This window comes from Syngnathus scovelli, chromosome 2 (genome assembly GCF_024217435.2).
Source record: "Syngnathus scovelli strain Florida chromosome 2, RoL_Ssco_1.2, whole genome shotgun sequence".
Taxonomy (NCBI): Eukaryota; Metazoa; Chordata; class Actinopteri; order Syngnathiformes; family Syngnathidae; genus Syngnathus; species Syngnathus scovelli.
In genome coordinates, this window is record NC_090848.1 from 8,765,936 (window position 1) to 8,787,521 (window position 21,586).

The window sequence follows — 21,586 nt, forward strand, 5'->3', positions numbered from 1 at the left end:
ATATTTTTTGACACTTTATGCTCCCAAAAGTTTAGATATACAGCGATGCTAAAGATGCTAATTTGATAATTGGATAAAACGGGATTTTTCTCCTATTGCTTCAATATTAATATGAATCTTAATGCATTGCAAATGGTCTCTTTCTTAACCCATGACGTCTTTACAGTTAATGTCTCATCATTACGAATGTATAAAGACAGGAGTGTCATCGATTTAATGAGTCGTTAGGTTCTTTAATGTACTTCTAACTGTACATCACGTTTAAATTGAGCAACACTGATGCTTTATCGGAAACTGTTGGGCCTTTCAGTGGAATCACCAACATTTGCTTTGTCAATCGGTTCTACCAAATTTGCTCCGGCAAAATTAACGTCGTGATCATGATCTGATTTACAAGCAGAAGAAATGTTCGGGTGATATTTGCATAGACTAATTAAATCTGTAGGGCACACATCAGTTGAGCGGTAATTGTGAAAACTAAATGGATGACAATTGAAATTCTCTCATACACATGATTAAAATGTCTCATTCTTAATTGAGATAATAAATATTTGTGAAGAGAAAACAGAACCTTATCTTCAGAGCTGCGAGCGGTTTTATAAGTTGGTTGCTTTACTGTGATCAAAAATTTGTTGCATTGTCGATGTGGAAGTCAATTATCAGAAATGTTTAGGAATAAATATACACAGCACAAGAAAACGAGTTTTATTGTGAAAAGTGGTAGTACAGCACCGAGTGAGCCTTTTGGGTTAGTACTCTATCTGATTTAAAAAAAAAAAAAAAAAGAATCCTGTTGAGGCTATTTGGTCTGGATCCTTCCAACTCCCCTTTCACAGTGAATGGTATCTTCCGCACCGCATCGCTTTCCACATTGCAGTTGTCATGGCAACAACGTAGCATTCAAGTGAATACATGTGCAATGGCCCGGTGTTTGTGTACGTCGAGAGCTGAGGTATCACATGCGTCCTTGACATGTCACGTGATGTAAACGCACAAACGTGCGCATGCATAGTTTTTAAATACTGCATAACAACACTGTTGTAAAAAAAAACACACATCTGCACCTGTTTCCAAGCAGCGGCAGCAAATCCTGTAAACTGAGGTAAGAACATCGTACACACTTGAGTGGTTGCAGTGATGTGAAGTGGATTAAGACATTCTCGTGTGTCGGATGTAGAGGTTAAGCTTCGGGAGCAGCTGACAGCTGGTAGGTCCGGCTTCAGAAGGCCACGCTCTGGATCATCCCGTAGGCCTTGTAGAGTTTGCCCAGTAACTCACTCTTCTCTTCTTCAGGTAAGAAGCAAGACGAGGCAGAACAGATGTTCTACAGAACAAAACGGGTAGAAAGTATAACACATTAGTGTGTAGGTTCAGGAAGAACACTCAAAAGGGCCAAAGAAACCCTAGAAGTTCAATTTCTCTTCATTGATGTTGAAAGATGTGACAGTGAAGGCAACTAAACATCAAACAAGAGTCAAGACTCCAAAGCTGAGGAATCATTGATCTGTGAAAGGAACAATAACATTCCTTGGTTCAGGTCAAATCGGTTCAAATCACCACAGCAAGAGGACGAGGCTTCCAACAGGAAAATCAGATTGTGTCAGATTCAGAGACTGGAAGTTAGAAGCAATTTGCAAAAGGTGGTGCACAGGCTCCCTCTAGCGGTACAGAAGAAAACTACATAATGAATGCCCAAACTTTGCATCATTTGTAGTTGTTTCATTGTTTCTTTTAGCAGTTCGGTTATACATATATGTTTGAAGTACATTTGCATCAACCTTAAAACTTTAACGGTTTAATTTAAAATGTTTATTCAAGTACAATTTGTTTTAATTTTTAGTAAATTTTGGTGAGTAGTGCAAAAGGCCCTCACCAGTCTCTTAAATTCGTCATGAGTGAAGCCCATGTGCTCTTGTGCAACCGAGTAGTCCAACTGGAGGGTGGAGCCAAAGATCAGCGGGTCGTCTGTATTTAGGGAGTAGTTGGCTTTGTCCCTCCTAAACCTGCAAAATGAGCAAGCGCACACGCATTAACACACACACGCTAGCACTTTTTTGGCAAATGGAAGGCAAGCTTACGTGATGACGGGATGTTTGGTGAAGTCGGCATCGCAGGCGCCCGTCAGCTTGCTGGAGATGGGACACACCTGGATAGATTGGGGACACAATTTGCCATTAACTCTCACACATAGAGTTGAAAGCCTCTCATACACCGTGTGACCTTTTTTTATCCTCATACAATTGTAAAATGCTCCTATATTTGGCATCCATTACAGCCTGGTTATGCTGGAAGGTGTATCTCAATAACATAAGCACGATGTCACGTCTCGTCCCCAGTTGTTTTATTATGTGTAGGTTGTCATGGTTACTGTCTGCGTCTGTGTACTCGCCCCTCCCTTCCTGTGTCTACTCGCAATCAATGTACTAATTACAGTCACCCGCCTCTCGTTACCTGTCTTGTATTTAAATCCCGTCCTGTCTGCGTGTCACTCCCGGTCGGGTCGTTGATGTCTTCATGTGTTCTTGTCTCACGTCTTTGTCGGTCAGTTTCGTTTGTGTTAGCCAACCCTGTCGGTCAGTCCCGTTGTTTTGTTAGGAAGTTAGTTTGCCGGTTCTGTTGGTCTTGTTTGTTCTCCTTACCCTCCCTTCTAACTACCTTTTCCCTCAGTCAGCATTTTGGACTCACCTCAAAATGCATGTTTTGAGCCAATAATTGCTCGTAAAGCACTCGATCTTCCAAGGTCCTGTAACCATGCCCCACGCGCTCAGCCTTCAGAACCTCCACAGCCTGGAAGGTGAAATGAGGTAAACAGGTCATTTGAGAGGTGAGTGTGGTCGTAAATCAAATTCATATCTCAAGGCAACACTGGATCTCTCCGCAACAGTGTAACAGGTTGGTGCTACAGCTCTTTTGCCAATTTTTTTTTGGTCCTGTTAATGAAACTATATTTTTTTTTTTGTCTCATGTAAAATGAAAGGTCTGTCATGGAGAAGGTTGCTCAAATTTATCATGACTATTATGCTTTGTGTGTTCAGCTGAAAGTATGAAAACTTTCTTCCGCCTCAGTCCGGAATGTGCCACAGTTGAAACCATCCAATGGCGTACCTCCTTGACCACAGAGGCCGGGCCCACCTCGCCCGCGTGAACAGTCCGATGAATCCCACAGCGCACTGCTTCCTGTTAACAGAATCCAACACACAACATATTAGCAAACACTCATTTTCCAAGTGTCTTTGGAAAAGGTCACAGGATGTCTTCAGTCAAAATCAGCATCGAATCAAAAATTTCAGGGCACTTAACATCCACTCTGCTACATAATGTAGAATGACCCACCTCGTAGGCTCTCCTGTGTCCCGGGTAGGCCTCGCAGTTGAGCGACTCGTCACCCGCCAGGTCGATGGCCACCACTCCCTCGTGGCGATATTTCTTACACAGCTCCACTACATCCGCTGACCAGCCTGTACAATTCAAAATGAAGGCACTTTAACAAAATCGAAACAAAAAAAAGCTAATTTAAAACTGTGCTCTAGCGCTACGTGAGATTTTAAATATTTAGAAACGACATTTACTACTACTACTTTTTGTCTCAGGCCAAACAACGAACTAAATATTCTATTCTGGAAAGACCCTTATACCGCACAAAGCCACAGGACCTTGTGCAGCGCGATAGTACAAAACAAGACATCCTATGAGTGTAAAATACAAAAGAAAATTGGCAAAACAGGAAGCTGCAGCTGCAGGAATTTAAAAAAAACAAAAAAAGTTCACATGACTTCATGTTTCCTGAGCATAACTGTTATTAGGGGGTCAACTGTCTACATGAGCTAAGGAGCATTGACAAATATAAAATATTCTAATTGCATATGGCTAACACTGGTTTGGAACCTCCGATGTCACAATTTGGTAGACTTCAATTTTTTTCACAAAGCTGATCTGTCCACACATGCAGATATTACAAAATATGTTGTAATTTAAACTGTTGAAATCTTTGAGGTCACCATTTTTAGAACTTTTCACTCGTCAGAATGACCCATGTTGGATTTAGTTCCAACACATAATTTCTCGGGTATAAAATGCACCCCCCGGAATCTTCTCAATCATTCAAGGCAGCAATGTCATGTCTTATACTCGCATCAAAAATGTGATGATGTTTTCTGAAGACAATCGGAGGCAGGGGTGTTGTAAAATGGCAGTATCGTCAAAAAATACATACTTTGGAAAATATTTCTTGCCATCCAGGAAACCTGCATTTATATAACTAAATGTTTCATCTCCCTTGTACTCCCAAAAATGCATATTATACATTCGAAATATTCCTGCTTTAAATAATTGTGTCTTTAGTTCTTTAAAAACAGGAGTTGAATATTTTTCCACTGTAAGCATCCGTACTTGGACTTAAGTACAGTGTGAGTACTTTAACCACCTCCAGTAGTGTGTTTGTAAAAAATTGAGCTGTGTAAGTTGCTCCTGCTTGTTATCTAATCAGAAGCTTATCTTACAAGGCAGTTTGGAGTGTGAGCAGTTATGCATTACTTGGCATGTGGCGCATGCAGCATAGAATGGACCTGACTTTGACATGAAAGGCCCTCTCCCCGTCTTTGAGGCCCTCGTTGACCAGTCGGACCACCTCGTCCGGACTCAGATCACCCCTGAGAAGTCAAGAAGTAAATCACTGTGAAATCAACTCGATGACTTGTGGTTGAAGGAATTAAGGCCGTAACGTACTCCGCCTGATTCCACGGGATGGGATCCACGTGACAGTTGGCTAGAAGGTGCGGACTGTATCTGACTTCCACGTAAATCACGCCTTCCTTAGCTTTGTCTTCCACAAACTCGAAGGCGAGTCTCTTTATGGCATCTCGGTCTCCACTGCGGAGGGAAAAACAAACAAAAAAAACATGACAGTGGCCTTCGGTGCTGCTGATAAACTTTATGGCCATGACTCAAGATGTGCTATTGCTGCTGATGCCTCATCTGAACGACAGAAGCTCTCTAAATCGGCAATCATTCAAGGCGGCGGCACGGTCCACATCGTAATTATGCTAAGTCGTTGAAAAATAATGAATGGCATATTTATTTCCCCAATTACAACAAAGTTGAAACATGTGAATAGTAAATTCTCACGAGTGGGGCAATCACCAAGCTCAGGTTGTTATTAACAATTATTATGATAACATGCAATTAAATTACTGGATTATAACCAGCGCAAAGTTCAAAAGTCAGCTTCTTTTATGGAATGGCTTTGCGTTTGCATGGCTAACTGACAAGAAACAGGTCCCGAATTCAAATTGAGTCAACAAACGCCAAACATTATCACTTAGAAAATGAAATAACTCCTTATTGTGGTGTATTAAATGAAGATAGATGGATAGCTTGTCAGAAGGTCTGACGTTTATTTACGAGGTGAGCTTCAGCTCACGTGTCCTCCGCTCTCTTTCATTTTGGGCTCCGGCGGTGTCACATGACAGAGGCCGAGCAATGCGGCTTCTCGTATTTGCGTTGAAACTCAGCTGTTGTCTCACTCAGCTCTCTAAATATTAGAAACGGCGTTTGCACAGTGCATGAGCTGGCGTGTTCCAGATATTGTCAAAAGCGCAGAGGTCCCATTCAACTGAGGGGCTCGCCATTGTTGTGGCTTTCACAGCCGTGAGATGGAGTCATCCTGTAGGGGGCTTTGGTTGTCATGGTGACCGAAGCACTAATGAGATGCATATTGTGTGAAGGCGATGGCCTTCACACGTTATTTCATATGAAGCCCTTTCCCCAGACGTCGTAATAATCCATGACACGCGTGTGTGATAACCAGCCTGCGTGAGTGAACGTTCACCCTGGAGAGGTGGACTGTGACTCTTGAACGCTGAGATATCATCGTCATTAATCATGAATAGACTTGCAGAGGGCTGGAAATTTGGAACATTTTCAAGGAAATGAACTAGTTCTTCAAAATAAAGCCTAACACAATAATAAATAATAAACTCAATAGTTCCCATTGTTTGTTAATTCCTGCCATTAATTTCTATTCTAATTTAAAAATGCCACCTTCAAGTTGCGTAAGGAGCGAGAGAAATGCAAGCACTCACGCAATAACGTGCATGTACTCTGCAAACTTTCCCAGGAACTCAGTGAGCGTGGCCGGTTTCCGGAGAACGATGAGCAGCCTCAGCTCCTCGACTGTGTCGGCAGGCAGAAGAATGCCGCGTCTCCTGCCAAGACAAATAAAAACAATCAATGCAGCTTATTACTGCCCAAAAACTTATTGAGATGAATCATGGATGGAGGAGGCAAATACAACATTGGACTTGGCATGAAAAATTCAAGCAAAATGGACGACTTATTCGTCATAACATCAATTTATCAATTCTATTTTAAATACAATGAATAGGATGCCTTTCATTGTCGCTGTACACATGTGCAATACAATGCAACTTTATTTATATGGCACATTTTGCAACATATACACATCACAGTTTTAAAATGTGAACGAGAATATAAAAAGTTGGGATTTAAAAAAAAAAAAAAAACTAAATTGGGCAACACATCCTCCAGTGAGAATGTAGCCTATGTGACCAGCTGCCGGGATTAAAACTACATGTGATGTAATATTTTGCAAGGAGGACTTTGAAATTTGCGAGATTGCAGAATCAAGGAATCCTGGTGGTTTTTATGTACTTTACCAGCTAATTCTTTTTTTCAGTGGTACTTTGTATAAAACGTTTGACAACCGCTCTAATAGACAGTCACATTCTTGTGTCACTTGTCATTAAACCTGTCTAACACGCAGATTTTATTTCTATGGCAACATAGAATAACAATGAAGTTGATGCTTATAGTGACTTACCTCGCGACATCAAGAATTGTTTGCAGTCGGATGGCTCCATCGAGGTGCACGTGAAGCTCAACCTGTGGGTGAGCACCCGAGTTATTAGGAGCAAATATTCTGTTACACAATTAGGTGAAAAAGATATGTATTGAACTCCGAACATAACGTGATTATTTTTTTTGTGCCCATCATACATGCAAGAGGAATTTTTAATGTGTGCATGAAATACTAATTTATGTTATCTGCGGCCACAATGTTCTGGGGGCTACATAGAGATTCTATGCGAGAACTATCTGAAATAAAGATAGCCACCGTCACAGTAGAGACATGTTCATTTAACGATAACGTACGCAGAGACCCTCCCATCCTCCAGCGCCTCAGTAGGGTTGTCCTGTTGCTAATATTTTGGCTCATGTGAAGTTAAATCAGAAGCATGCTTGTGCTCCAGTTTGACAACCATGAGTTCATCCTGTAATAGGATGACAGCATGAAGGACGGAGGCTGACCTGACAGCTAATTCACATTTAATGAGTTTAGATCTGTCAGCCATGCTGGCTTGTCATTTTACACTATAGACAATCTGACGGGCCCCTCTCTCTCTCTGTCATTTCCTGTCATCTTATCAAACAATGTACATCCCACTGAGCATGTGGAGTGTGTACACACACACACACACACACACGCACACACACACGCGCACACACACGCACACACACACGCACACACACACAGTGTCATACATCCACTTCTCTTACAAAAAATACAGGAAGTGTGCAATAAATTATGATCCACTTACTGGATTGGTCTGTAAGAAAATGTGTCAGAATTCTGTCAGAAAATTGGCAAAAAAATATTTTTTTTCAGTATTTGAACGAACGAACGAATGAATGAATGAATGAATGAATGAATGAATGAATGAATGAATGAATGAATGAATGAATGAATGAATGAAATTTTTCTGCTTTTTGGTGGACAAAAGAAATGAAAGAAAATCTGGAATCAGAGGATTTGGACAACAGTTAAATCTGGTATCCAAATTATTCGATTGGACAAATAGTTGACGATTAATCTGATAATTGATTAGTTGTCAATTAACCTATGAATTGTTACGCCGCTAAAGTACACGTGTCAACATGTTGACAAGGCCTTTCAGAATTTAAGATGAGGATGAACATGACAACTGAATGTACAAAATGAATACAGTAAAAATCCCAAGTATTGTTATTCCAGTCGTGATTCGCGTTAAATATGTCACTAGTCTTCTCGCGCCGTGCGTAAAAAGTGCGTCAAATTCACGCCCCCTTCCTTCCACGCTCGGACACCAGCGGAGCCCAACTGGACGTACCTTGGGCTTGGCGAAGACATCCTGCCGGCTACGGAGCTCAGACATGCTGCTGAAGTGTGACGTTGAGCTGTCTGAGAAGCGGACGGCCACCGCATGAAGCGCCACTCATAAATGTATGCGTGAGCGCGAATACACTAAACAGAATCCACACACGCAGGACACGCCTTTGTGACGGTACTGCACACTATTACAGTACGCTGGAGGACTGGCTGTCGTGACGTCACACCTACTTCCGGGTGGCGAAATTGCACCGCTTAGCAAAGCAGAACCAAAAGCAGAACCACTGAGAAAACACACTCATAACTTCATCGGTGTTTTAAGCCTTACGCTTAAGTCATTAGCCTCCCTAAGGAATATGCTGTGTGAGGTGAATTGCCCTCCAAACAGTCCTTTGAATTTGCTTCAATTGAAATTTGAGAATGTACATTTTTTGCTTATGATCAAAATGGGAAGCTGATGTTTTGTTATTGATTTTGAATTAGTTGATGAGTGACATTATCATTAAAGACTTTGAAAGAAGAAATCTACAGTACGTGCCATACCAAAAGATGCACATCACAGAATCAAAAGGCCAGACTATATTTTGCACAGAAGTTAAGAAATGAGCTACTGATGATCACATCCTAACTAAGGAAGGAGCTTCTCTTTATCACGAGTGAGAACAAAACAAACAAAAACGGAAAGAGGCTTCAGTAAAGGCCTTGAAAAGCACCTCATTTAAGCATGTCCGTCCCGAAATTGCTCACTTGAAACGTGGGTTGCTTCACACAAAAGGTGCTCTGTCCTGACTTGTTTCACACAACTCAGAAACCCAAATAAAGTGCACACCAGCTTTATACCACGAGCCTAATTATAATCAAATGTGAAAGGGCATAGTGCGCTCTGATGACATTTATGAGGTCAAAAAAGGACTTGAGGCATCATCAATTTCTTATCAGCACAAAACCTTATGGTTGTAAAATATCTTGCACGTCAGCGTTGTGGCAAGGAGCCACTTTGGTCAGTCACTGTGACAGACACACATTTGTCAAGTTTTGGATTGCTCAAACAGAAAGGCAAGCCCAAGCTTGCATTTCACAATCCGAAATATCTGAATATCAGCTTGGATTTATTTTTGTTCCTCTGTTCTGGACATATTTACTGAGCCCAAGACACAAGAGGGGGGAAATGAGCAAGTGTGTGTATAAAATACAAATTTGTGGCCAGTATTGACTAATTTACCAATCTAAAAAAAAAAATCACTGCTCAAAACTGTTGTAATGCTTTTTTAATAATAAAAAAAAAAAGCATTTTCTAAAGCCTACAATTACTGTGCAATGAACGCTTTAGTTCAGTGGGTCTCCTTTTCCACCAGGGGGAAGTATAATAAAGGCGGCTCGGTGGCGCACTGGGTAGCACGTCCGCCTCACAGTTAGGAGGGTGCGGGTTCGATTCCACCTCCGGCCCTCCCTGTGCGGAGTTTGCATGTTCTCCCCGAGCCCGCGTGGGTTTTCTCCGGGCACTCCGGTTTCCTCCCACATCCCAAAAACATGCTTGGTAGGCCGATTGATCACTCCAAATTGTCCCTAGGTGTGAGTGCGAGTGCGAATGGTTGTTTGTCTCTGTGTGCCCTGCGATTGGCTGGCAACCGGTTCAGGGTGTCCCCCGCCTACTGCCCGATGACGGCTGGGATAGGCTCCAGCACGCCCGCGACCCCCGTGGGGACTAAGCGGTTCAGAAAATGGATGGATGGATGGAAGTATAATAAAGACGTATGGCGCTGGTCAAGCGAGTGTAACGAGGCACAATTTGTGTTAGAATGAGCTGTACAACCACGAACAAGTATGTGAATGAAAGAGAGGAAAAAATACGAATGCTTTTAATACTTTTGAGTGGTATTAGATACATGGACCCTGTATAGTAGATGTATGTGTATTGGTTTCAAGAGGACAAATAAATATTAGAATTTAACAGGTCTTATCAGGAGGTGCAGTATATAAGTGGCCAGTGCTTATGTCCTGAAAGTCCTTAACTGGTCACTCATCAGTCCCGCAAAGGATCTGCCGAATGATCCCACTATGACTCAGTCAAGGCTCATTGATTGCTTATGGGGCTAATTAATTGCTGCATGTTTAATTGGACAGTAAACCTGAAGCAGCCTGACGGCTCTTTTTTGCTTTTAGGAAAGATAATACTGGAAAGTGCTTTTTTGCTTGTTATGAAGTTTGCTGCATCCATCTGGTGCATAACTCCATTTTTTTTTCTCCATGTTAAAACAGAAACAAGAACGGTTATAATATTTGGAGATGCTGGGGTATTACATTGTGGCCACAAACAGTTACTACACAGACAGAGGTAATATTTTCTTCAAGGCTTAAATCGAAGAATTCTTATCATAAAAGTAATGCTGCACTGAGAAAAAGATATGAATGTGCATTTGGGGCCAGGTGCTGTCCTCACTGTCTTTCGAGCGACCATGACCTCCAGGTCCTTGACCCACGTGTACATCAGGAAGTTGACATCCTTCCGAGCGTTCCTGCGGCGGCATGGTGGCATTTTCACACGCCCAGCTGGAATGACTGGAACTTCACGTGGTGTTAAAAAAAAAAAGAAAAAAAAAAGCCAAGTTAGGGATCATCACCTTTAGAGAAATATTGTCTTAGACATTATGAATGACATTTCAAGTAATTAGTTTATTATTAATTTGTATTTCATTTGAATTTCTACAAACCATGGCTATAAAATGAGGCTGCAAAATTGTGAAAATCAAGCTTTTAGGCGCTGTGGCCATGTCCAATGCCCTAACCCTGACCTTAACCCTAAAACCACACCCTGCTCAAGTGTCAATCAAAGCCCACTGTTAGGACCTTGAAAAATGGATGCTACTTCCTATAGCGATCTGTCTTGGAATGTTCCAGGATACGACAATAAGGTGTTATAAAGTGACCACGTCAGCCCTCAAAGCCCCTGTACACACGCTGATGTCATGTCTGGACAGCGTCAACATGAATATTTTCACGTGGCTTTTTAGTGCCATTCACACAGGGCTTGTTTTTTCTACATTTTTGTCTGATGAGGGACTTGAAATGTCTAGTCACTGGGCTCAGAGAGGATGTTGATCAGAGAAAAAAATGTTGTTTTAAGAGGAAACTATTTGACATGGCGGGTGTTAAAAGAGACCGATTTGGAGAGTCCAGTCAATGACCTCTTGTGGGCTTGTTGATGCAGCGATGACCATCGTCTCCTCAATCCTGCCTGGAATCATGAGTCACTGCGACATCATTAATGGAATTCATGTGCATTTCAAACTCGGGAGAAAAAGAACAGCTGTGGGACCGTTCCGTTGGCCACAATAACACTCAATCTCCTCCCACCTCAATTAAAAAGCGATTTCTTCAAGTGGAACATTGTAATGTAAAACACAGAGTCTGTTTCCCGTCCATTTGAGTGAAAGCACGGTTTGCATTACAACAAAAATTCACCTAACAAAAATGTGGCAAAAAAATTGATACAATAGCCAGAGATGGAGGACTCAAGTCGTCTGACTTGACTTGAGTCAGACTTGAGTTGCCATTTTTTATGTGTACTTTAATGTGTGAGCAAACCAGAACTAGACCTAATGCATTGTCCTTCGGTGGTGTCTTGCATAGCGCTACCATTTGATGTTGCCTTTCCACTGCAAAGGAAACCAGTGAGCTAATACTGGCCAGATGTTGTAAAGCAGGGAAGGACCACCACTATAACCAAGATGCAACTCCAGAACCACTGCTTTGCCGGAATATTATTTTATTTTGCACCGAAGGAGGATAGACCCATTTTTTGCTATTTAGTTGCATCTGTGTGGCTATTTTGGGAATATCAGTTACATTTGACATAATTTGGATGGGTAAATGATTCTCAAAATTAGCTGGAAAATAAATCAAATCTAAATAATGAATCCATTTTATTTTTAAAATTGTTACAGTTATTTTCCATTTCCAATTTCACGGACCACTTGCAATACCCCTAAGGACCAGTAAAGGGCCGCGGACCAGTGGTTGACAAAGTTTGCTGGCGCCATCTCGCTGTTGGGGTTTAAAATGCAGACGTATCCTGATTTATTTTTTCTTGAAGAAAAGAAAAATTCGGGCAAACAACGACTTGTATCAAAGTATAGTATACTTTTTTGACATGATTTTTGTGGGGAAGTGTTCTGTGAGATTTTCCTGGTATAGAATATGTGCTTTGAATCTGCAAATGCCAGGAAAGACTGGTCAACATTGGCAACCGTACTTGCCAGAAAGCTGCAAAGCCTATTGCAGTAAATGCTGTAAATGTTGTCCAGGTGGGCTGGCATAACAAAAGAAGCATTTTTGAAAAATGCTGTCATCTCAAACTAGCTGAAGGTTAGGACCTGTGCCAGGTCTGGAGGATCCCTGTGGAAAAGCATCAGCGGGCGCCAAAACGTCACGCAAAGCTCACAGTCTCCGAGCCACTCTACGTCCGCCCCGTGTGTCAGACATTGTCTATTAATTGAGTCTGTTTGCTTGGCACCGTCTGGAAACCACAAACTGACGAATCAGAATATTGGAAGGTCTCAAATGTTGGGAGGTGCACAAAATGTACTTTTCAGAGTCAACATGGTGCTGGAATGTTACTGGCAAAAGGTCAAGAGGCACCAAAACACCAAGTCCAGACACACAAACTGAGTATTTATGTTCCAAACTGCATCCGGTGGAATAAGTCCCATGTCACACACAGAAAAAGTTCATAATGATGCTAAAAAAGGTTTTATTTTGGAGAAATGCTGTCAGAATTACACAGACAACACAGCGTGGTCTTGAATAAGCGAGTTTGTCCATAGATGGTCGACAAAGTGTTGACATTTACAATTCAATGCATGTAGCCACTATTGTTTATGGAAGTGGCCAGGGAAGAAAAATAACAGTTTCTGAAGAATGCAACCACTGTGGTAACACCAGACTGGCTTCCCACCTGGAGCCCACCTGCCCAATACCCCTCACTCAGTCTATTTATAAGTCTTATTGTCACTGCCCACCCAGAGAATCTTATTTCGCCACCTTTTGACTTGACTGCATTTGTGAACATTGTACACGTTGTGTATATTCAAGCGATGGATGATGTGGGTGGTCGAGTCAGTGTTTAACGTGAACTCATTCTTTTCTTTTAATCGACCTTTAGGTGTTGACATGAAAAATTGGAAATGGTTTACATTCCTTGACAAGTGACCTACTTGCCTAAATTCCCCTCTTTTGTCCTATGTTCATTCATCCTATCAATTTTTAAATACAATTCTATTGTGTGTGTTTTTTTTTAAATAAACACTTCTCAAAAGTCAGTATATAATCTCCGTGAAAAATATATATTACTGATATTACTGCCGTACTGAGAAGTCAAGAGAAGAGCTGAGTATGACATATGTTACATACAGTATAATATTATAGAGTTCTGTTTTTATCAGTCTGAATTTTTTTTTTGCTTAATACTTGTGTCTCCCATGTGGCTGGTTTCCTTTTCTTCTGTGGGACAAGATGACAGCAGTCGCCAGCAGCCTCGTCGTGGAAAGCAGGCGGAAGACACGTGGATCCGATCTCGGTCACGTCTGGATAACTTGAGGAATGGAATAGTGGAAACGTGTGTAAAAACATCGACGTTCTGAACTCCCCCGCCAATTAGACTGGAATCGTCACCGTACCCGTGTCTCCCCTCGTTTCATAAGCTGGAACATCACACAGCTGGAAAGAGAGGGAGGGCACTCTGGTGGAGAAGGAATGTGAAACATTTCTGATGTTGCTCCAGTGGCTGTTTACACGGTAGTCATCGCGGCAGCGTGACATCAGAGTGCTGACGTTATAAATGTCAGCAGCAGGCCAGAGGCGGGTGAAACGGACACAGCCCGGAGACAGACGCAGACCCGAGACGGACGCAGACTCTCTCTCATCCTCATGGACCGACTACTGTGTAATTGTGTGCTGCTGCTTGCTGTGGCCTCGCAGGTGAGCCTTTTTTTTTGTTTGTTTAAAAAAATATATATATATTTTTAGTCAAGCCACTATGAGAGGAGAGGACGCAATGTTGATGAAGCCTGTCAGCCCCTTTAGCATTTTTCTGTATTTTTCAGTATTTGGTTTTTCATGTCGACATGTGACACTGGCCCACTTGATGACTCTCCATGAAGTGATGTAACATAAATGATGCAATTTACCTCATGATGGGCGGAGCTAAACATATTCCTGAATTGCTGTTGCAGAATAATAACCAAAAAATAATAATAAAGAAAAAAGTTTGGCACCAAACAATTGGGCCACAAAATGTCAATTGGGGAATTCTCGTGATCAACTGATATTGACCTTGTACTGCAGGGAAACCAATGAGAGCAGATGTGAAGGTTGCTGCCGCCATCTAGCAGTTCGGGTCTAAAGTGCACTTGTGACTCAAATTTTGCTCTTATCTCAGAACGAAAAAATAGGACAGGTGGCGGCTCGTATCTTGAAAAAACCCATAAGTCCGTGCGCTCAAGGTGCCATTGTATTCAATTGAAGTAGAGATTTTCAAAAATTCTATTTCTAGTTTTAGTTAATTCCCAACAGGTTTTGAAGAAGGTGAAGCAGTGGAGACAATTTGATATCTGTTTTGATATATATAATTTTTTAATGATCAGAAGCCTTTGTGTCCTGCAGGTGTTGTGTCAGCTGTGTAACAGGCCGTGCCTCTGCCCCCGATCAGCCCCCAAGTGTCCCCCCGGAGTCCCACTCGTGGCAGACGGCTGCCGGTGCTGCATGGTGTGCGCGCGGCAGCGGGGACAGCCGTGCACGGAGAAGTTCCCGTGCGACAGCCGGCAGGGGCTGACGTGCGACTACAGTGCCAGCTTCCCCGGGGGCCCTGGGGAGTGCGTCGGTGAGTCGCTCCCTATGAACACTCCTGGAGTCAGAGCTCCTGATGTCATCAACAAACAAATGTTTATGTGTGACATTTAACACTTTTGCTAAAAAACTTTCCAACCAATTGTGCTTTCTAGCTCGGGAAGATCTGACCTGCGAAGTCAACGGCATCAGTTACCAGGACGGCCAATCCTTTCAGCCCTCGTGCGACGTCCACTGCCACTGCAGGGGCGGCGGGGTCAGCTGCGTGCCTGCTTGTCCGCTGAATATCCGCCCCCCCACTGCGGACTGTCCTCACCCGCAACACGTCCGGCTACCGGGGAAGTGCTGCAAGGAGTGGCTGTGCGAAAACCTGGATAACTCTGTGCTTCAAGATGCCATCACAGGTAATTATAGTCATCATTCTTAAAATTGCCCTTGCAGATTGTATTTTGTTTTGTTGGGCTCGGATCAGATGACATCGGGATTCTTCAGAGCTTGCTGATGATCTGATCATTTGGATCTGATGTGTTTGAGATGAATAAAACAGGAAGAACTCCAAGACCGGAGTTAGACATTAACCCATTGTCACTCACCCAACAGAATAAAAGCATCATTGCTTTCACACTAATTAAGTACATTTGTGAGTAAATTGAAAAAAGGAGCGCCATTATTTCAGTTCACTTTTTGCGTTTTATTTGGTGTTGTACCAGGAAAGTTTTTATATATACTAAAATGAATGTTTCAGTTCAGTAAAGGTTGGAAAACACTGCAATGGTGGACACTGTTAAGAATTTGACATCATGGAGTCATATTTAATCAAATTTAGATGATTCATCTTCGACTCATGGCAAAAATAAGGAGGTGTAATTTTTGACCTCACCTTCCAAGAGCTCATGCAGCTCAACTATTTCATGCTGGTGACTCACTTAATCTCTGGTTGGTTAGTCTTCATACTGGTGACTCAGTCTCTGGCTTGTTTTAGGGGATTGGCCTTTTTTAATAACAAAGAGTTAGAATGGGTTGAGTTAGGATAGTTTCTGCCAAAACAAACACGCATGCAGATATCGTGGAGCAAAGCAAATATTCAAGACGGAAATGTTCTCCTACTTGCACTTAGTAACAGTCAGACATTGTTTGGGGTTTCAAATATTTTTATAGTGGCTTCATTTTCCTTCTCTGTGGCGCTCTCTATCTTTCTCACACACAAAAGAATAACATCCACTAGTGTTTAATTTCTACACAGCTTCTTGTTGCTATGAAGCGCTATTAAAAGAACTATTTGCGCCTTCCTCCCCGATGAATTGTGGCTTGCTATGGCCAGACGCAGCCTTGTTAAAAACGTGCAGACATGACCAGTCGTCATATGGACGAGCAATTACGGAGCCACCATGGAGGACGTTGCAAATATTTGGAGAGAAATGACAACATGCAGCATGGGAAATATGTTTGGAATTAAGTCGGATCAAGTTTTACAGACTACCTCCACACGCCGGAAAATAAGCTCATTTATTTTCCATGCAGTGTTACATAAGTCAAATTCTTCCAACCTGTTTGTTAAATACTATGAAGTTGCCAATGCCACAAGATACAGATTTTTGTGCCTTTTGTTTCTGATTTTCCCAACAGCTATGAGCGCAGACACTCCGCAGCCACCGGTCCCGGTGCCGGTCTCCTCCATGTGCAAGGAGCGGAGCACCCAGTGGAGTCCGTGTTCCCAGAGCTGCGGGATGGGCATCTCCACGCGGGTTTCCAACCACAATCCAGCGTGTAAGCTCCAAATTGAGACTCGCTTATGTAAAGTGCGACCCTGCCATGCGCATCTGACCATGCCAAGCGGACCCACGGTGAGTCCAAACAATGAATCCAGTATATACCGAAACAATGCAAAACAATAATGCCTCCTGGTCTAAAAATATATTTGATTTTTTTTTATGCTGGACTAACCAGCTGGGGCAGCAGGGCAAGTGCACGGTCAGCTACACGGCACCCGGACCCATTCGGCTGGTCCATCAAGGCTGCAGCAGCACACGCACCTTCCGACCGCGGTACTGCGGCACTTGCACCGACTCCCGCTGCTGCATGCCATCGCAGACATCTACCGTCGACGTGACCTTTCGCTGCCCTGCCGGCAACCTGCGACGGCGACCGGTCATGGTGATCCACTCATGCAACTGCCACAGCGACTGCCCCTACTCGCCATTCACCAACCCGGCTCTTCGAGGATACAGACCCTAACTGGTCGCCATGGTAACGCCACGCAAGAAGCTGGCGGGTTGAGACGTTGCTATGCCTTGAAAGAAACAATGACTATTTTGTAGCTAAAAAAAAATCTTTGTTTCTGCACGCATCATGGTGTGCTCTGCGAACTCTCAACATTTTCTGGTTCAATTTGAACTGCTATTTAAAGAGAACAGCCCTGTTTTGGAGGCGATTGGTGTTGTTGACATTTTGATGTCTAGAACTAGACAACAACTGTCATTGTTAGGATGGACTTTGGTCATGTGGATGTGGGCCTGGATATGGACGCATACACACCCACTCAGACAAAAAACACACTGACAACTTTTCTCAAACTACACACAAAATTATACACAAAAAAAAACTATTAAATGTTTATTTGATAATGAATTCTATGTGGCAGAAAACAAATGTACTATTTCTTTTACTGCTTATTGTATGTTTACGAAATGTTTTTCTTAATATGAGTAATATAAAACCCTTTTGCCTGTTGCTCGATGCTTATTGCTCGATGATCAAAGGTATATTATCCTGTTGGTGTATGAATGTGTTCATCTGTTAATTAGTTCATTCCTGTGACAGCGTCTCGGATACATGAGGCATTCACATCTTAAACATCTTAAACTTCCACAGCTGGATCATGAAAAAAAAAAAAGGAAAAGTGGCTCATTTTTCATAACTAATTCATTGACGTTCAGTAGAAAAAACGATTTTAGATTATAAAATAAAACCATCACGACAATGCACTGCTGTGATTTAATGTATGTGGGACCCTACAACTCAGCTTGTAAAATAATGAATGTGTGTGTGTGTCATGTGCCTCCTCTCGACCCTATTTTTTCTCACTTCCCCCAATCAACCAGCAGAGGACGACTCTTCACTTTTGAAGTTCTCAACTTTCATATTCCATACTCGAGCAATCCGGACACACATTTGACACAGGCAATACTGCAATTGGCTGGCGACCGGTTCAGGGTGTCCCCCATCTACCACACACACATATATGGTGATATTAAGATTTGGATTAAGTTGGCTAAGGTTCCAAAAGCTGCATTTACAGTTTTATACATGGACAAAGCTTTAGACAACTCTTTTGGCGAAAGTCATAATATGAATGTGACAAGTCACAAACTTTCCTTGTGGAGCTTCTTTTCAGGAATTACTGTCTCTTGGATTTGAATGTGGAATTCTTGGACCTCACTAAGCGCGTACAGAGACATCTACAGGAAACCCACATTGATGCAACGACTAGAAAACAAAAGAGCGCAAGGACAGCGATCACATCCAAGGAGTGATAAGCATACCATGGCAACTTATAGGAGTCTGTGCGCAGATGTGGGGCACCTCTATGCCTCATGACGTACTCTATCCAGAAGACAGCAGTGTCAACGGGTTTCATGGGCCTGTCGCGATGAAGTTGGGAAAGTTTGATCATGTTCTGCTTGTAAGACTTCTTGGGATCGACAATGTTCCTCAAGGAAGCGGCGAAAGATTCCACGTCGAGAGTCACCACGTCCACAATCTCGGCACCTCCCAAGGCCTTCATTCGCACCATGTTGTCATGCTGATCGAAGATAAGCGGAATCCCCAAAATCGGGACGCCGTGGTAGATAGCCTCGTAGATGCCGTTGGTGCCCCCGTGTGTTACAAAGACTTTGGTCTTGGGATGGCCCAGTAAGTCGTTCTGAGGCAACCAGTCCACCAGTAGGGTGTTGTTTCCCAGAGTGGCGGGTCGCTCCCCGATATGCCTCCACACGACCTTCTGAGGGAGGCTGGCAAAAGCAGAGGCGATGATCTCAGATAGCTCAGGACCCAGGTCGCCCAGCAGGGTTCCTAAAGTCATAACCACCACTCCGTGTTCTCCAGAACTCTGCACAAAGTCCTCCAAATCTGCCGGCAGAGGTTTGGAGGGCTTCCCCTGAAACCCTCCTATGTAGACCACGTTGGGCATGGTGGGACGCGGGAACTCAAAGATAAAGTCAACCCTCATCAGCCAGATATCGGCTCCCTGCATGAGAGACATGGGACTGACGTCCGCTCCTAAGTAGCGATTGCACACGTCTCGGTAAGGCGGGTTGGACACAAAATGGTGCATGTAGATCAGAATACCATGATAGAAGACATTGTTCATTCTTTGGAAGAAGTCCATTTTGTCCGTGTAAAGGGAGAAGAGTTGAGGAACGTAGGACAGAGGAGACGGCGCAACGGCAAAGTGAGCCTCTCCGTTAAAAAGCCAGCGCACATTGAAGACCATGGGGAGGTCCAGATAGTGAGCCATTAGCACCCCACCCACAAAGGCCGGGTCTGTCAAACAAAGATCAAATCTACTTTCTTTCAGTTCCTGGATTAGAGTTTGATTTTCAAATATGCTGACCATCATATGGGCTACAGATATATGGATCTCCTCGAGAAAGTTGAAAACGTTCCTGTAAAACTCCACAAAAGCCCACAGCGAGCCTTTGTGCCGCTGAATCTCAATAGACCTCTCCAGGAAGGACGTCATGCTATTCTGGCTCTCGATGTTGTTGGACTGCTTTACCTCGATGGTAATGGAGGTGTAGTGGGGAGACTTCTCAGGTATGTACCAGCTGGTTGAGGTTCGCAACACTGTGATTTGGTGGCCTTGAGCATGAAGGGCTTCCAGTAGAATTTTCATGTTGATCCAGTGACTTCCTTCGGTGGGGTAGACAAAGATTTTACCGCCCCAGCATGTCGCGGAACACATCAGCAGGAGTGCCAGACTTGGATATGGTGCCATTGCTTAAAAGGACACACACGTGCACACACACACACACACAAACACACAAAAGCTGTTAGCCAGAAAACTGAAAACTTAAACTTAAATCTCAAAAGTCTTTTTATTTTTTATTTTAGGGTGACTTAATTGTTTCCTGCAAGCTTAATATTTAAACTAACAGTGTTAATATTATGCACATTTTTCCTAGAAAAATTTACTATTCAATCAATGAATTGCTGATTTAAAAACAAACAAACCTAAAAGTCATTTAAACTTGAGTAACTTATTACTCTACACAGACAACAATAGTAAATGTATTACTTTTAAATGCAAGTAACTAGTTATATGAATTGCAATATATTACATTATGGATGTAAGCTGCCCAACATTGCAATTCAGACAATTATTCTTTACGCTAGTAAAAATTATGCCAAATCTATCATGGCGATTGCTGACTGACAGGTACGAGGCCAAAAGTCAAAAACTATTCATGTAAAATGAAGATCTTCCGTTTAAAGGTCAGTCCTGTTTGCTTTTTTCTAATGCAGCACAAATGTCGAAAATCACAAAGAATATCGAATCACTGCACGTCTACCTGCAAATGATGAAACAAATCTGACATTTTGGCAGTAAAGCAGATCTCACCTGAGGCCTTGTCCCGCACTCCGAGAGAGAAGACTCGTGTCTGCCGCTGTGGTTTAGCGCTTGCGTTGAGGTTATGTATGCAAGTGGAAGTCAATGTGTAACTGTTCCAACTGTTTTACCAATGTCTTTGGGGTCATTCTATGAGACTCAGTTGGTCAACATTTGGAATGGAGTCAGTGTTTTTAAAGAGCAAGTGCAAAATCAGCAGTCCTATGGAACCAGACTCAAGGATTGTATGCTCCAAGCTTGCTTTTCATCTCGAGTAAACTCGATTATTTCAATGGTCTTCCGACGACTCAATTAAACACTGCTCCAGGTCTGTAAATCATTAAGAAAATACTCATTAAATATAAACCCAGGAGGGCTTCGGGGTCTGCAGACTCAGGTTTGTAAGTTCATCCCAGCACACAAGGTGAACAGGAATTTACCAGTTATGCTGCATGAAAATTGAATAAGTTGCCATCGGAATTAGGCAAACCTCGTTATGATAAACAGTCTGGAAGACGAATGAACAAATATTTCACTCTACGGCCTTTTAGTAAATTTGGAAAGCTACATTTTATTTATTTATTTATTTATTTTGATTTTAAATGTATTCAAATCTTTTGGTTGCACATGTTGTCAATATATATTAGTTCAGTCATTTTCATAAGCTACTTTTGTTGCCTTTGCGCTGCAAATGTCTTCGGTGGTTTTGCTGCTTAATGCATTTCTATGTTACGCTTATGGTTGTGTGAAGTACATTGAGTTCCCCTGCGTATCAAATGTGCTATACAAATAACGATGCCTCGTATGTCACACATTATGGATGGTAAACAGGTCTGTCGGCCGAAATAAATAATGCTGCGTTATCGCATACACTGTCAACAACCATTGAAAGTGCAAAAAAAAAAACAAATGCAACAAAAATGTCTGGCTTATCTATTGCTCTTGCTCTTATACACATAGAAATACTTCTC

General features: G+C 42.5%; 3 protein-coding genes and 1 long non-coding RNA gene across 5 annotated transcripts; 2 read left to right on the plus strand and 2 right to left on the minus strand.

Moving 5' to 3' along the window:
- Nucleotides 1-688: 688 nt before the first annotated feature.
- Nucleotides 689-8,367, minus strand: ada (adenosine deaminase). Of its 2 annotated transcripts, XM_049754427.2 has the most exons (12): nt 8,166-8,359; nt 7,617-7,648; nt 6,839-6,900; nt 6,081-6,203; nt 4,726-4,869; nt 4,534-4,649; nt 3,334-3,458; nt 3,106-3,177; nt 2,686-2,787; nt 2,079-2,146; nt 1,874-2,003; nt 689-1,324 (listed from the first exon to the last, which is right to left on the minus strand). In XM_049754427.2, the coding sequence occupies exons 4-12, from the start codon at nt 6,092-6,094 to the stop codon at nt 1,220-1,222; spliced, it is 876 nt and encodes a 291-aa protein (XP_049610384.1). In that variant the 5' UTR covers nt 6,095-6,203; nt 6,839-6,900; nt 7,617-7,648; nt 8,166-8,359; the 3' UTR covers nt 689-1,219. The 2 variants fall into 2 exon arrangements, with proteins under 2 accessions (XP_049610384.1, XP_049610383.1); XM_049754426.2 differs by lacking the exon at nt 7,617-7,648 and having other exon boundaries at nt 8,166-8,367.
- LOC137840074 (uncharacterized) lies at nt 2,769-4,875 on the plus strand. Its single transcript, XR_011086498.1, has 2 exons — nt 2,769-2,892; nt 3,036-4,875. It is a non-coding gene; the product is annotated as an uncharacterized lncRNA (long non-coding RNA).
- A 5,573-nt stretch (nt 8,368-13,940) lies between the features above and the next one.
- ccn5 (cellular communication network factor 5) lies at nt 13,941-17,738 on the plus strand. Its single transcript, XM_049755294.2, has 5 exons — nt 13,941-14,140; nt 14,825-15,041; nt 15,163-15,411; nt 16,634-16,851; nt 16,955-17,738. Exons 1-5 carry the CDS (start codon nt 14,090-14,092, stop codon nt 17,240-17,242), a joined length of 1,023 nt encoding a protein of 340 aa, XP_049611251.1. The 5' UTR covers nt 13,941-14,089; the 3' UTR covers nt 17,243-17,738.
- On the minus strand, nt 17,608-20,859 carry ugt5e1 (UDP glucuronosyltransferase 5 family, polypeptide E1). Its single transcript, XM_049755289.2, has 2 exons — nt 20,628-20,859; nt 17,608-20,005 (listed from the first exon to the last, which is right to left on the minus strand). The coding sequence occupies exon 2, from the start codon at nt 20,001-20,003 to the stop codon at nt 18,405-18,407; it is 1,599 nt and encodes a 532-aa protein (XP_049611246.1). The 5' UTR covers nt 20,004-20,005; nt 20,628-20,859; the 3' UTR covers nt 17,608-18,404.
- Between the last annotated feature and the right edge of the window lie 727 nt (nt 20,860-21,586).

Excerpts from the sequence above, each read along its gene's own strand:
- ada (XM_049754426.2), bottom strand. The coding sequence starts at position 8,210 with ATGTCTGAGCTCCGTAGCCGGCAGGATGTCTTCGCCAAGCCCAAG. Across the intron at positions 4,870-6,080 it reads GAGTACATGCACGTTATTGC|TGGAGACCGAGATGCCATAA; the intron begins GTGAGTGCTTGC and ends TTCCCTCCGCAG. Across the intron at positions 2,147-2,685 it reads CTCAAAACATGCATTTTGAG|GTGTGTCCCATCTCCAGCAA; the intron begins GTGAGTCCAAAA and ends CAATCTATCCAG.
- ccn5 (XM_049755294.2), top strand. The coding sequence starts at position 14,090 with ATGGACCGACTACTGTGTAATTGTGTGCTGCTGCTTGCTGTGGCCTCG. Across the intron at positions 15,042-15,162 it reads GGGCCCTGGGGAGTGCGTCG|CTCGGGAAGATCTGACCTGC; the intron begins GTGAGTCGCTCC and ends TGTGCTTTCTAG. Across the intron at positions 16,852-16,954 it reads CCATGCCAAGCGGACCCACG|CTGGGGCAGCAGGGCAAGTG; the intron begins GTGAGTCCAAAC and ends TGGACTAACCAG.
- ugt5e1 (XM_049755289.2), bottom strand. The coding sequence starts at position 20,003 with ATGGCACCATATCCAAGTCTGGCACTCCTGCTGATGTGTTCCGCGACA.